At 37.2% G+C, this 13,082-nt stretch overlaps 1 protein-coding gene across 1 annotated transcript in view; it reads left to right on the top strand.

The window, feature by feature from the left end:
* Positions 1–7,331: 7,331 nt before the first annotated feature.
* The window catches only part of msh5.L (mutS homolog 5 L homeolog), a 56,958-nt gene continuing 51,207 nt past the window's right edge, over positions 7,332–13,082 (top strand). The window contains exons 1-2 of the mRNA XM_041572895.1: positions 7,332–7,367; positions 10,441–10,526. Coding sequence (XP_041428829.1) covers positions 10,446–10,526 — 81 coding nt within the window. The 5' untranslated portion in view covers positions 7,332–7,367; positions 10,441–10,445. The remainder of the gene's footprint in view (positions 7,368–10,440; positions 10,527–13,082) is intronic.

The raw sequence follows: 13,082 nt of genomic DNA, 5'->3' as shown, positions 1-13,082 counted from the left end.
AGACAGTCTGAATAGAAAGGTGAGTAATAAAAAGTAGCGATATGACCATACACTATTAGATCATTACTATTATTAGCGACCTCACCAAACAAGCGCATCTTAACCCGATATGGCCACTAATGGCTGGGCGATATTGGAGGAATCTGAACGTTCGGCGCCCTACAATGCGCGCCGACGGGTTGCAGGACCACATCAACTAGCCGATGCAGTCCTGGATCGCAGAAAAACTCAAACTTGACCAATTTTTGGCCTGATATCGATCGAGAGGACCCGTCGAGAGCGCCACATAAGAGCAGATAAGCTGCCGAATCGGTCTAAAAAGGACTGATGTCGGCAGCTTTAATCTGCCAGTGTATGGCCACCTGCCTTTTAGTATTCTCCAGACACTTGGAATAATGCCCTTTACTGAAGTCTGTAACCGAGTGACTGGTATGATTAATACATTAGTAGCTGACATTTCTCTAATGCTGCTAAGACTTATCAACTAATAAAATGTAATACACTTCTACTCCCCTACAGCCCCTTATTAATTATGTTAAAAATGTCTAGTCCTTGTTATACACTTAAATATATTGCCACTTTCAAAATTAAGTATAAAAATGTACTCGTAAGTATGCAGATGTCTTTCCCTCTGCTTAAAAGGGATGTTCACCTTTGATTCATTGTTCATTTTTTTATTGTGGTTTTTGAGTTATTTAGTTTTGTATTCAGCAGCTCTCCAGTTTGCAATTTTAGCCATCTGGTTGCTAGGGTCCAAATTACCCTAGCAACCATGCATTGATTTGAATAAACATGTGCAAAGTGCAATAGGCCTAACAGTTGCATTTAAAGGAGTATCCTATGTACAGTGATTGTTGCAGTCTGTAAGTACTAAGTGCAACTATGTAAAACAAGAGTTGAAAGGGGAAGTTGCGATTTAGAGAATGACTAAAACAGAGAATAACAGAACACATTTAGAATAAGCAGAATATATAGTGAAGGGGTAGCCAGAGCGGGCTTATTTAATTTATAGTGACACAAAGTTGAAAGCCACGCTACAAGTGAGCAGAACAAATAACTCTTTATATATAGGCGAGACACTTCATACATTATGATTTAAAGGGGCTGTTCACCTTTTAAATTAACTTTTAGTATGACGTAGAGAGTGATAGTCTGAGACAATTTGCAGTTGGTTTTCATTTTTTATTATTTGTGTTTTTTAAGTTATCAGATTTTTATTCAGCAGCTCACCAGTTTGCAATTTCAGCAATATGGTTGCTAGGGTCAAAATTAACCTAGCAACCATGCATTGATATGGTGAGTAATAAAAAAAATAGCAATGACAATAGATTTGTAGCTTTACAGAGCATTTATTTTGTTTTTTCGAAGAAAAAATGAATACCAATAAAAAAGTTGCTTAGAACTGGCCATCATATAAAATACTAAAAGTTAACTTAAAGGTAAACCATCCCTTTAACTGTTTTTTAAAAATGTATACGTACTGCACACTGCAAACTTCTCCCAGTCTCTTTATTACAAGACCTTTCTATTGATAAACCAACACGATATCAATTATAACGGGACTACTGCAAATGTCAGTGTATTAAAGCTGCTGGAGGAAGGAAGAGGGGGTGGGTAGAAGATATAGCCGAGGATGTCTAAAAAAAACCCTTGCAGGAATTAAACATCCTCTCTCTCTCTCTCTCTCTCTCTCTCTCTGCTTGGTTATACGAGAGGTTCTTTTCTTTAAAAACAGTGTATGAATGGAGCTGTATTTTAGCACTTAAGTACATAAAATTTTAATAGTCGTGTACTAGTGTATTTTGAGATCATTTTATGTACTAGTTAGAACAATTATTTTGTAACTAGTTGTTTAACAGACATGCTGTTAAAGTAAAAATTTATACGCAGACTTTTTTTTTTGTTAAATACACAAAAAGTAGTAGTAGTAGTAGGTTCAAGTAAACGAAACCAGGGCCATTTTTGTTCTGTTGTGTTTTAAGTAACAGTTTTCATGTGTTAAAAGTGGTGTCATTTATTATATTGTGTATATATAGTCTGGAAATTTAAACTGTAATTTAACTCCACTTTTAGGGGCAGATTTATTAAGGGTCAAATAGTAAATTTGAATTCCAATTTTCGAATTGTATTTTTGGTACTCACAAATTCGAATTGGTAATAATCCAAACTGAATTAGAATTTTGTGATTTATCAAGCCTGGACCCTGAGAACAGTTCGAATTCAACTATTCGCCACCTAAAACCTGACAAGTTCATGTAGAAGTAAATGGCAGAGGTCCAGTGACCCAGTTGAAGATGTTAATACCTGACATTCAAGTTTTTTTAGGAGAAAAACCTCGATTTGAGTTTAGTCGAATTTGAGTGAAATTCAATTTGAGTTTTCAAGTCTGTAATATTCGTTCAAGTTTTAGATGTTCAAATATTTTCCTTAACGTCCCATTCAAATTTTGAGTATATTTATAATTACAAAGTTAAATCAGGTTGAAAAAAGTCCATTAAGTTCAACCTCTCCAAATGAAAACCCAGCATCCATACACACACCCCTCCCTACATTCACATAAATTATACATACCCATATCTATACTAACTATAGAATTTAGAATCACAAAGGCCTTTGATATTATGTCTGTCCAAGAAATCATCCAAGCCATTCTTAAAGACATTAACAGAATCAGTCACAACATCACCCGGCAGTGCATTCCACAACCTACGTTACTTCAAATGAAAGTTCTTTTCCTCTAGTCTGAAGGGGTGGCCTCTGGTACGGTGATCCACTTTATGGGTAAAAAGGTCCCCTGTTATTTGTCTATAGTGTCCTCTAATGTACTATGTGTAATAATGTGTAATTATGTCCCCTCACAAGCACCTTTTTTCCAGAGAAAACAACCCCAACCATGACAGTCTACCCTCATAATTTAAGTCTTCCATCCCTCTAACCAGTTTAGTTGAACGTCTCTGCACACTCCCTAGCTCATTTATATCCCTCTTAAGGACTGGAGTCCAAAACTACACTGCATACTCCAGGTGAGGCCTTACCAGGGACCTATAAAGAGGCATAATTATGTTTTCATCCCTTGAGTTAATGCCCTTTTTTTATGCAAGAAAGAACTTTATTTGCTTTAGTAGCCACAGAATGACACTGCCCATAATTAGACAACTTGTTATCTACAAAAACCCCAAGGTCCTTCTCATTTAAGGAAACTCCTAACACACTGCCATTTAGTGTATAACTTGCATTTAAATTATTTTTGCCAAAGTGCATAACCTTGCATTTATCAACATTGAAACTCATTTTTCCACTTTGGAAAATGAGGTTCAATATTGATAAATTTATTAGAGTAGAAAAAAATTCACATGAATTTAAAATTGGACCCTTGATAAATGGGTGTCTTAATGTCAATAGGACAAGTCCCGGAAAAGAAAAAACTGTAAAAAAAAAAGTAGTGTAACGTTACTCCAGTTTTTCTGGAGCTTTTTATGCTTACTTCCGCTTCACACTCATTACACCATACACATGCTTTTACACTGTGTTAATGTAGAGTTTAGATAGCCATAAGCAGGTCTAGTTTGGGGAGGCCACTAAATGGCAAAACAAGAATGACGAAACAAAAGTACTGTATATGATCATTCTGTAGTGCTCCTACAGCAGTACTCATTTCCAACAAAGAGGAGGTATCAGGTAAGCGATTATAACCACTGGGGGGAGGGGGTTGCATAACATTTGGCACCCCCTCCTCAGTGATATTAACTTAATTTCTCCTTTAAAGGGGCACAGAGACATGGAATATGTTATGTACAAGTCGATGCGCTTATAATGGGATACACCCCTGCAGTGTTAGGCACCCCCAAGTGATTGTATTTACTTACCTAACACCCCAGGCCGGTGCTCCTATCAGGAGAAAACTGCTCTGGCCTGGGGTTCTTCCAGCCAGCACCACGGAGCGATCCTCTTCCTGCATCCAATCCTTTGGATGTTCACAGCTGTGACAAATTGTTGTGAGTAAATATACATGGTCTAAGACAGGGGTGCCCAAAAGGTAGATCGGGATCTACCAGTAGACCTTTAGCTGGTGATCAGTTGATCTCAAGACACTTTCAACAAACAGCTTGTCTAAATTACCCTCCTATTCATGCTTCTCATTCAGATAGATATTACGTTAAGGTTACATAAGAAATAGTTGTTAAATATAGCAATATAAATTCTCTCATAAATCAATGTAATGTTTCTCATGGAACAGAATGCTAACAATGTTTTTATGGATGTAGATCATAATGAGAAAAAATCACTGAAAGTAGACCTCGTATTAGCAAAGTATGGGCATTCCTGGTCTAAAAGTACAAATGCTTACCTCTTTTATGGATTTAGATAGGACTGAGACAGTTCTGTTATCTAGAAATCTGAATATGACATCTCATAGATTACGGCTGTATACGTGTTTAGGAAGCAATATATGGTTTTTATTGGTTTTACACTTTCATATGAAGTGATTTTAATGACTAAGACATCTTTTGCATTTATTTTACCAACACGTGAGTGTATACTATAATACAAAAACTACTACTGTGTATAATAGGAGGAGCAAACTGCAATTCTGGTTTAAGCTCTGCATGTTTTTAAACCTTTTTATTAACACCAAGATATTGAAATAACAAAAATATATTGTGTAGCAACTGATCATTGCAAGAATATATGTGACTATATATAATTTATATTATATGGTCGGTACGGATCAGCACTCTCTTGTATTCAATTTAAAACAAAAAACTCTTTATTTCACTTACTACTTGTGTCTTAACGTTCAGTCCACATTAGGACCAAATTATCAAGGATAATTTATATGATATATATATATATATATATATATATATATATATATATAATATATATATATATATATATATATATATAAATGTAGCGTAACTAGTAAGCGCTGAGCCCCCAGCAAAAATATTTGGAGCGGGTTGACACTCACCACAGCCCCTATCCACAGTCTGCCCTCTTCCCTGTCCGCTTCCCCTTCCTCACTAGTAAGTGAATGTGCCGTGCTCCTTGGCCTCTCCCTGTCAAAAAAAGACAGTTAAGAGGAAGCAGAGCCCCCGGTTCAGGCACCCCGCCACTGCAAGGTCTGCACCCTCATGTTACGCCACTGAATATCTATAAGATATATTTTATAACAAATATTTTTTTCTAAAAAAACTGTACAGGTTGACATTTCAGTCCCCATCTTGGACCTATATCAAGACCTGTACAGTCAACTTGTACAGTTTTTTTTAATCCTTTTTAAAGGGGAACTTCACAAAAACATAATTTAAGCTTTTTGAACAGTAAACATAATTTCAAGCAAACTTGCAATATGCATCAATAAAAAAATATGCAGACTTGTCATGATATTTAATGGTTTGGAACAGTTCCTTAAAGGAACAGTAACATCAAAATGTTTTACAAAAAAATGTGTTACAATACAACGAAAAAAAACCATCAAGACCAATTAAAATTTAAAGTAGCAAATCCTTTATTAAGATATAACTTACAGAAACTCCACTTCCTGTCTTCTACAGAAACGGCGAAAGGGCGACCATCCATGCTGCTGTGCTTGATTGCTCTTCTCTGGCTCTTCACTGACAGAGTGTCGATCTCCTCCAGCTCTTCAGAAGGCCGCAGCGGTGTTATTGTGCCTGTCCCCACTGTAACATAGCAGACCGCCAGCATACAAGGGTAACCCAGAACCCCCTGCCCCTGCATTATTTCAACCCTCCTGGCACCGGAGGATTCCTTCTGCCTGCTGCTGTGGGCTGCTGGGGAGACACGCAATCAATTTATGGTTTATTAAAGGGAGTTGCGTCTCTGCAGAGCCTGCCTTCGGAAGGTGAACCAACTGGCCGGCGTGTTTGCGAACTGCAGGGCCCTGCCCAATGTTGTCCAGCTCTCCGAACATCCCCAAGGCGAACTGCTGCCTTCACGATGGCTCCAATCACCTAGCAGCGCCAAGACTCCCGCCGCTCGTTTCCCGATTCCTCCAGAGCGGAGGTTACAATCCTCAGCCTTTTGCCATGCTCGGGCTTCCTTATTATGTGCAAGGCTCTCCTTTTGGTGCTGGAATCACTCCGGTTTTGTTACTGATGTAACCGCTCTGGAGGAATTCCGGAAACGAGAGGCGGGAGCTGCGGAGTCTCGGCACAGGGAACTAGGCTGCTAGGTGATTGCCATCACAAAGGCAGCAGTTGGCCTTGGGGATGTGCGGAGAGAGCCGTTTCTGTAGAAGACAGGAAGTGGAGTTTCTGTAAGTTATATCTTAATAAAGGATTTGCTACTTTAAATTTTAATTGGTCTTGATGGGTTTTTTTCGTTGTATTGTAACAAATTTTTGTAAAAATTTTTTTGATGTTACTGGTCCTTTAAGCCTAGCCCCTTGCTCTCCTGCTGATCTGTCTGACTACCTTGCTGAGCTGGCTTACGACTGTTACTTTGTGTCAACAGATATCTGTCCTTCATGCATCCTCCAAACTAGGGACTCACCGAATCCACTATTTTGGATTTGGCCGAACCCCCGAATCCTTTGCGAAAGATTAGACCAAACCAAATCCTAATTTGCATATGCTAATTAGGATGAGAAGGGGAATTTTTTTTTTTTTTCATCCTTGTTTTGTGACAAAAAGTCACGTGATTTCCCTCCCCGCCCATAATTCCGATTTGGTTCGGCCGGGCAGAAGGAATCGGCCGAATCTGAATCCTGCTGAAAAAGCCCGAATCCTGGCGGAATCTTGAACTGAATCCTTGATTCGGTACATCCCTACTCCAAACCCCACAATTCCCTGCACAAGTGATTTCAATAAGGAAAGGAACATCACAGTGCAATACATTGTGGGTTATGTACATGTTGTCTGTAAGCTGTGGAGAAGTTGTTACAATATTGACTAGTTGCTTTTGATTTGTCATTGGTGTGTGCTGGTTCATGGGAAGATTTTCTTGTACAGTGGCAGGTCAGCATACCTCAAAGTGCCTGCTATAACATGAAATAATTTACAAAAGCATCATTTAAACCTATACCTTTGTGTGCGTATGAAAATTCAATTGTTCTTTACACTTGATTGCATTATTAGAATGCTGGCATAATCTACATGCAGTGCCTATTTGTTTTTGCTACTGCATTGCATTTTTTCTTATTCAGATTACTGTAGCAGGATTTATTTTACACACTTTTAGCAGCCATTGAGATGCATCAGTCAAGCACTGAAGCATGCAATCTAGTTCCCATTGGCTTGTTACCTTTAGTGGTATTCCCGCTCTTTCTTTTACCCAATCACCTTTAGTCTCTCTGGTGTGTGCTTAACTTCCTGTCTTGTATGAATTTACTTCAGCCTGTTCAGGTGAATCTCTCTTACACTTTTCACTACCCCCCTTCATATTCTGTCTTGCTTAAATCTGAAAAGGCTTATTCTTAATGAATATATTTAACATACACACATTTTTTTATGTATGTGACATCATTTGAAGGGGTCCCTAACCCCCAAATGATTTTTCTTGCCTAATAAAAAAAAATATAATTCTAAGTAACTTTACAATATACATAATGTAAACACATCCAATGTTTTTAACATTATTTGTAAATATAGCAATATAAGTGTTTGTTTATCCCTTTCTGCTCTCTGGGTTTTACCATTAAGGGCAGAGACACACCGTCAGATTCGGGGAGATTAATCGCCCGGCGACAAATCTCCTCTTCTTCGGGGCAACTAATCTCCCCAAACTGCCTTCCCCTACCTACCCGCTGCCTGGAATGTAAACCGACGACGGAATGGCAATTGGAGCACTTTGATTTCCGAAGTCGCCGAAGTTTCCTCATGAGGCAACTTCAGAAAACGAAACGCTCCGAGCGATTTACATTCTAACAGTTCGGGTAGATTAGTCGCCCCAAAGAAGAGGAGATTTGTCACCGGGCGATTAATCTCCCTTAATCTGACCGCATGTCTCTGCCCTAAAATAACGTTATGGGTCAGGACTCCTCTAGGATTTGTAATCTGTTTAAATCTGCTGGAGTGCAACTTCTTTCAGGAGTCAGAGCCAGGAGTGCAGAGGAAAAAACTGCCATTTATCAATGTTCGAATGTGGGTTTTTACCGAAATTCAAGTTTTTTTTAAACTAAAACTAACAAACTCCTAAGTTTACTCACAAATTCAAGGTATTCAAGTTTTTTTCCAACAATTTTATTAAATCAAGTTTTTTATATTGATATTTTTTAATAAACATGCAAACAATCAAGGTTTTTTTATAAAAATGTGAGTTTATTCGAAGTAGTAAAAAAAATCCTCTAAAATGACACACATTCTAATTTTTATAAATAGGCCTTTAACTGCTGGAGCCTATTTATTTCATCATCATTTATATAGCACTAGCAAATTACTAAGTGGTTTACATTAAGTTATAATAACCAAGGATGTTACAACAATGTAACAAACAATGGTATATAGAGAAGAAAAGGTTTAGCAGGGCTAGCTACTTGCAAGAAATTACAATCTGAAGGGTTTGGGTACAATTTAAACATAAGGATTATAGAAACAAATTGATGATTTATGTTACAATGTCTGATTAATCAAGATACATTGAGTATACTTTCCTAAACATGTGGGTCTTTAGGGAGCTTTTAGAGGTTTGAACTGAAGGGGAGCATATGATAACTCGAGACAGAGATTTCCAGAGACAAGCAAAATCATGAGAGAAGTCTTGCAGTGGGGAATAGGTTGAAGTGATAAGAGGATAAGACCGCTAAAGGTCAAAAGCAGGGTGTAGGTGAAAGAGACTATTTTGAGATCAGAGCTGACATATAGGGAGGGGCCTCATTTGTTAAGGGCTTTGAATGTGAATGTTAGTAATCTGAATTTGATTCTAGAGTAGAATGGGAGTCAGTAAAGGGATATGCATAGGGGAGTATCGGGTGTGCTGGAATGCCTGCAAGGTGTAAGTTGTATTAGTCAAGTTAGGAAATAATAAGAGACTGAATATGTGCTTTAGTGGTATCTGAGCTGATGTAAGGTTGTATTTTGGCAATGAATATGAATGATTAAAACAACAACATTTGACAAGTGTTTAGATGTGTGGTTAAAAAGACAGGTGGGGTTATTGCTGTTGTTAAAGGGGATCTGTCAACCAGACATAAAAAGCTGTATAATAAAAGTCCTTTTCAAATGAAACATGAAATCCAAATTATTTTTTATATTAAAACATCTATACCTGTTATAAACTTGTTTAAAAGTCTCAGCCTTCAATCATATATTGCTTGCCCTGCCTCTATGTCTTAGGGACATAGAGGCAGGGCAAGCAATTTATTTCACTTTCCATTCTGCACTTACTGGATATAGCTGCACTCCCCACATTCCCGCTCCCTCCTCACCATTTAAAAGTCCTTTTCAAATGAAACATGAAATCCAAATTATTTTTTATATTAAAACATCTATACCTGTTATAAACTTGTTTAAAAGTCTCAGCCTTCAATCATATATTGCTTGCCCTGCCTCTATGTCTTAGGGACATAGAGGCAGGGCAAGCAATTTATTTCACTTTCCATTCTGCACTTACTGGATATAGCTGCACTCCCCACATTCCCGCTCCCTCCTCACCATTTAATTGTGTAGCCAGTGCATGGGCATGGGCATCAGGTGCCCCATTATGGCACATAAACAAGTTTTAGGCATGGTGCAAAGCTTGCCTTAATAACAGTGTTAACAAAATGGCTGCTGCCTACTTGCTGTGATTGTAATTTCCAAGACAAAAAAAAAAAGATTTAAATTATTTTTAAAGTGCAAGTGAGCTTTATATATGATATTATGACTAACATCATAAAATAGGAATTGGAATTATTTCTTAAGGTAACATGTCCCCTTTAAGGCCAGTGTCACACTTGACTGATCTGCTCTCACCGACCCAGTCTGGAGTATGTACTGACAGGACCAACTACTCAATGTACACATGGGGCATATATCAGTGTGTATACTCAAGATGGGGTAGACAGGAGCAAATTGGCTGGCGCTGGCATATCTACGCCTGCATAGTATGGTACTGCCCAAAGAGTTCAAATTTGGATTTAAAATGTTTGACTGGTGTAATGCATTTTAACTTGGGATAGTCAGCCTGTATGAAATTCTAAGTCATACATGGTTAAAGTTTAACGAAATTTCCATTGGGGGTGAGATATAAATGACCCCGTTTATACGTAAGCTTTTTCTGTTTTCGTAAAATTTTCAATAAAACATAATGACAAAGGGAACTCTGCTATAGTTACTCACCCTAAAATCTACCCCCCTACCATAAGTAAGATTTTTTTTATTTCCAGTTACAAATATTTATACAAATTTGGCAACATTCATTTAAGAACATTGCTAGTACAATATGCTTATTTGCATTTTTTAATTACTCTTCCTTTATTCCTAAATCTTCCCCAAATAGACAAAATGAGTGAACATACTATTCCCAATCACACTCTTTACACCACACATGAACAAGAGGAGGAGGAGAAACTGGAAGAATCGGAGGTAAAGTTATAGAATATTAAGTTTCCATTTCAAAAGTGTTAAAAAAAACATTTGGTCAATACATTTTATTTGTGTCATATTAAACACCATTGGTCAAATGGCAATGTATGTGACAAACCATGGTTTCAGGTCAATCTTGTTAACTTTGAGGTTTTGGCAATATTGTATCTCCCAGTTTCAGCTAAGCCACTAAAAGAAATGTTACATACAAGATGTATAGCTCTTTTGTAAGACTTCAACTCACTTTACTGCATTTAACCAATTTAGAACTCTGCGGGATTAATCATGATTGTAAGTTCCTTTATCCTTTATTGCTGGAAGAACCTTATTAAAAGGCTGGTGCAACCAGAAGTCACATGCCAGATTATGAAGCCAGAAGAATGCCAGGAGTTTTGCCTGATTTAGTCCCATAGGTCACAGGCAGCCTTCTACAGGTATGGGACCTGTTATCCTGAATACTCGGGACCTGGGGTTTTCCAGATAAAGGATCTTTCCAGAATTAGGATCTTTATACCTTAAATCTACTAGAAAATCATGTAAACATTAAATACACCCAATGGGCTGGTTTTGCTTCCAATAAGGATTCATTATATCTTAGTTTGGATATAGGACACGGTAATGTTTTATTATTACAGAGAAAAAGGTAATCATTTTTAGATAAAATGGAATGTACGGGAGACGGCATGTCTGTAATCCAGAGTTTTTTTGATAACGGGATTCCAGATAACAGATCCTATACTAAGCTTAAAAAAATTATGTAGGCTTTACAGTACACCATACTTGCCGAAGGTGACTAAAACATTAATTCTTTGTTCAAATAATTAAAAACAAGCATGGGGCAGCTTGTGCATTTTGTGTATGTAATAAACAAACATTTGATACATATGCTCAGGGACTCATTTATAAAAGGCTTTTATTGAATGCTAGCATTATGGTAATATACAGTATTCCAGGATCTGAAGCAAACTTGCAGTTTGTTACAGTAAAGGCAACAGGACATGAAATTGCAATGGACAAAAAAAAATATTTTTTGATGCTACTGGTTCTTTAAAGGGGCTGTTCACCTTCCAACACTTTTTTCAGTTCAGTTGGTTTCAGATGGTTCACCGGGATTAAAGACTTTTTCCAATTACTTTCTATTTTTTATGTGTGACTGTTGTTCTAATGTTGACCAATGAAGTATAAGGGCAGAGACAAATGCTTCTATTTCGGGAGATTAGTCGCCCAGTGACAAATTGCTTCTTCTTCGGGCGGCTAATCTCTCCGAACTACCTTCCCGCCGGCTAGAATGTAAATTGCCGGTGGGATGGCACTCGGAATGCGTCGTTTTCCATAGTTTACATTCTAGCCGGTGGGAAAAGTAGTCACCCGAAGAAGCGATTTGTCGCTGGGTGACTAATCTCCCGAAATAGCAGCGTGTGTCTCTGCCCTAAAGTGTCAGTTTTCACCTTTTGAAACAGCTCTGGGAGCAGTTTTGTCGACTCTGTAAACTGATCTAAATTGATACATTAGTTGATACATTTCTTATCTTTGTCTTGCTGGGCAGAATCCCTGAGTTTCATTAAAGGCAGTATTGTATTGATACAATAGTTGCTAATACTCCAGAGATGCTGCTGAGAAGTGTATCAACTAAGGGGCAGATTTATTAAGGGTCTAATTGAAAATTCGAATTTTTGTTTTTGTTTTTTATGGTCAAAACTGTCAAATCCGACTAGGGAATTATCCAAACTCGATACCAGTTTTTTTAAAAAATTGGAATTTTCAAGATTTATAATACCTGCCTTATGACTTTATAAGTCAATGAGACAGGTGCAGTGACCAATTTGGAGTTGTTTGTAGCCTTCCTGACATTCAATTTTTTTTTTTTGGTCGAATTCGATTTGAGTTTTTGAGTCAGTAAAATTAGTCTGAATTTATTCATTTTTTTAAAAATAAATAATTCAATATTCAAATTTCTAGTAAAATCGAATTCACGTGAGTTTAAAAAAACAAACATAAATTTGAAATTCGGCCCTTAATAAATGTGCTTCCCCATGTTGCAAAATTGTAACAGTTCAGAATCTGCGCCCGAATTATTGTGCTGCCAAACTAAAACACCAGAGACAGGAATATTAAACTTTAAACTTAGATTTTGGAAAAACTGTAAAAAATGGAAAGTAAAGTAAAAGTCTTTATTTCTGGTGAACAATCTGAAAACAATTGAACTTGAAAAAATGTTTGGAAAGTGAACAACCCCTTTAACATTGCATTGCACAGAAATGAAGCACAAAGATATGCCAATGCTCCTTTTTTTTGAAAATCTAAAGCATTTTTAAAATTACTTTTGAAAATGTTTTCTTTAAAGAAAGGTTTATACTTTTTGCCAACATAATATAGTGAGCATGGACACATGGGGGTATATTTATCATAGAGTGAAGTTAATAGTGAAGTTCCACCACTAGAGTGAAATTCCGCCACTCTCCATTCATTTCTATGGGATTTTTAAAGGCATATTTATCAAAGGGTGAAATTTCACTTTCACCCATTGATAAATACGCCATTCAAAATCCCATAGAA

The sequence above is a fragment of the Xenopus laevis genome, chromosome 8L (assembly GCF_017654675.1).
Source record: "Xenopus laevis strain J_2021 chromosome 8L, Xenopus_laevis_v10.1, whole genome shotgun sequence".
NCBI lineage: Eukaryota > Metazoa > Chordata > Amphibia > Anura > Pipidae > Xenopus > Xenopus laevis.
This window is presented reverse-complemented; position numbering and strand designations above follow the sequence as displayed.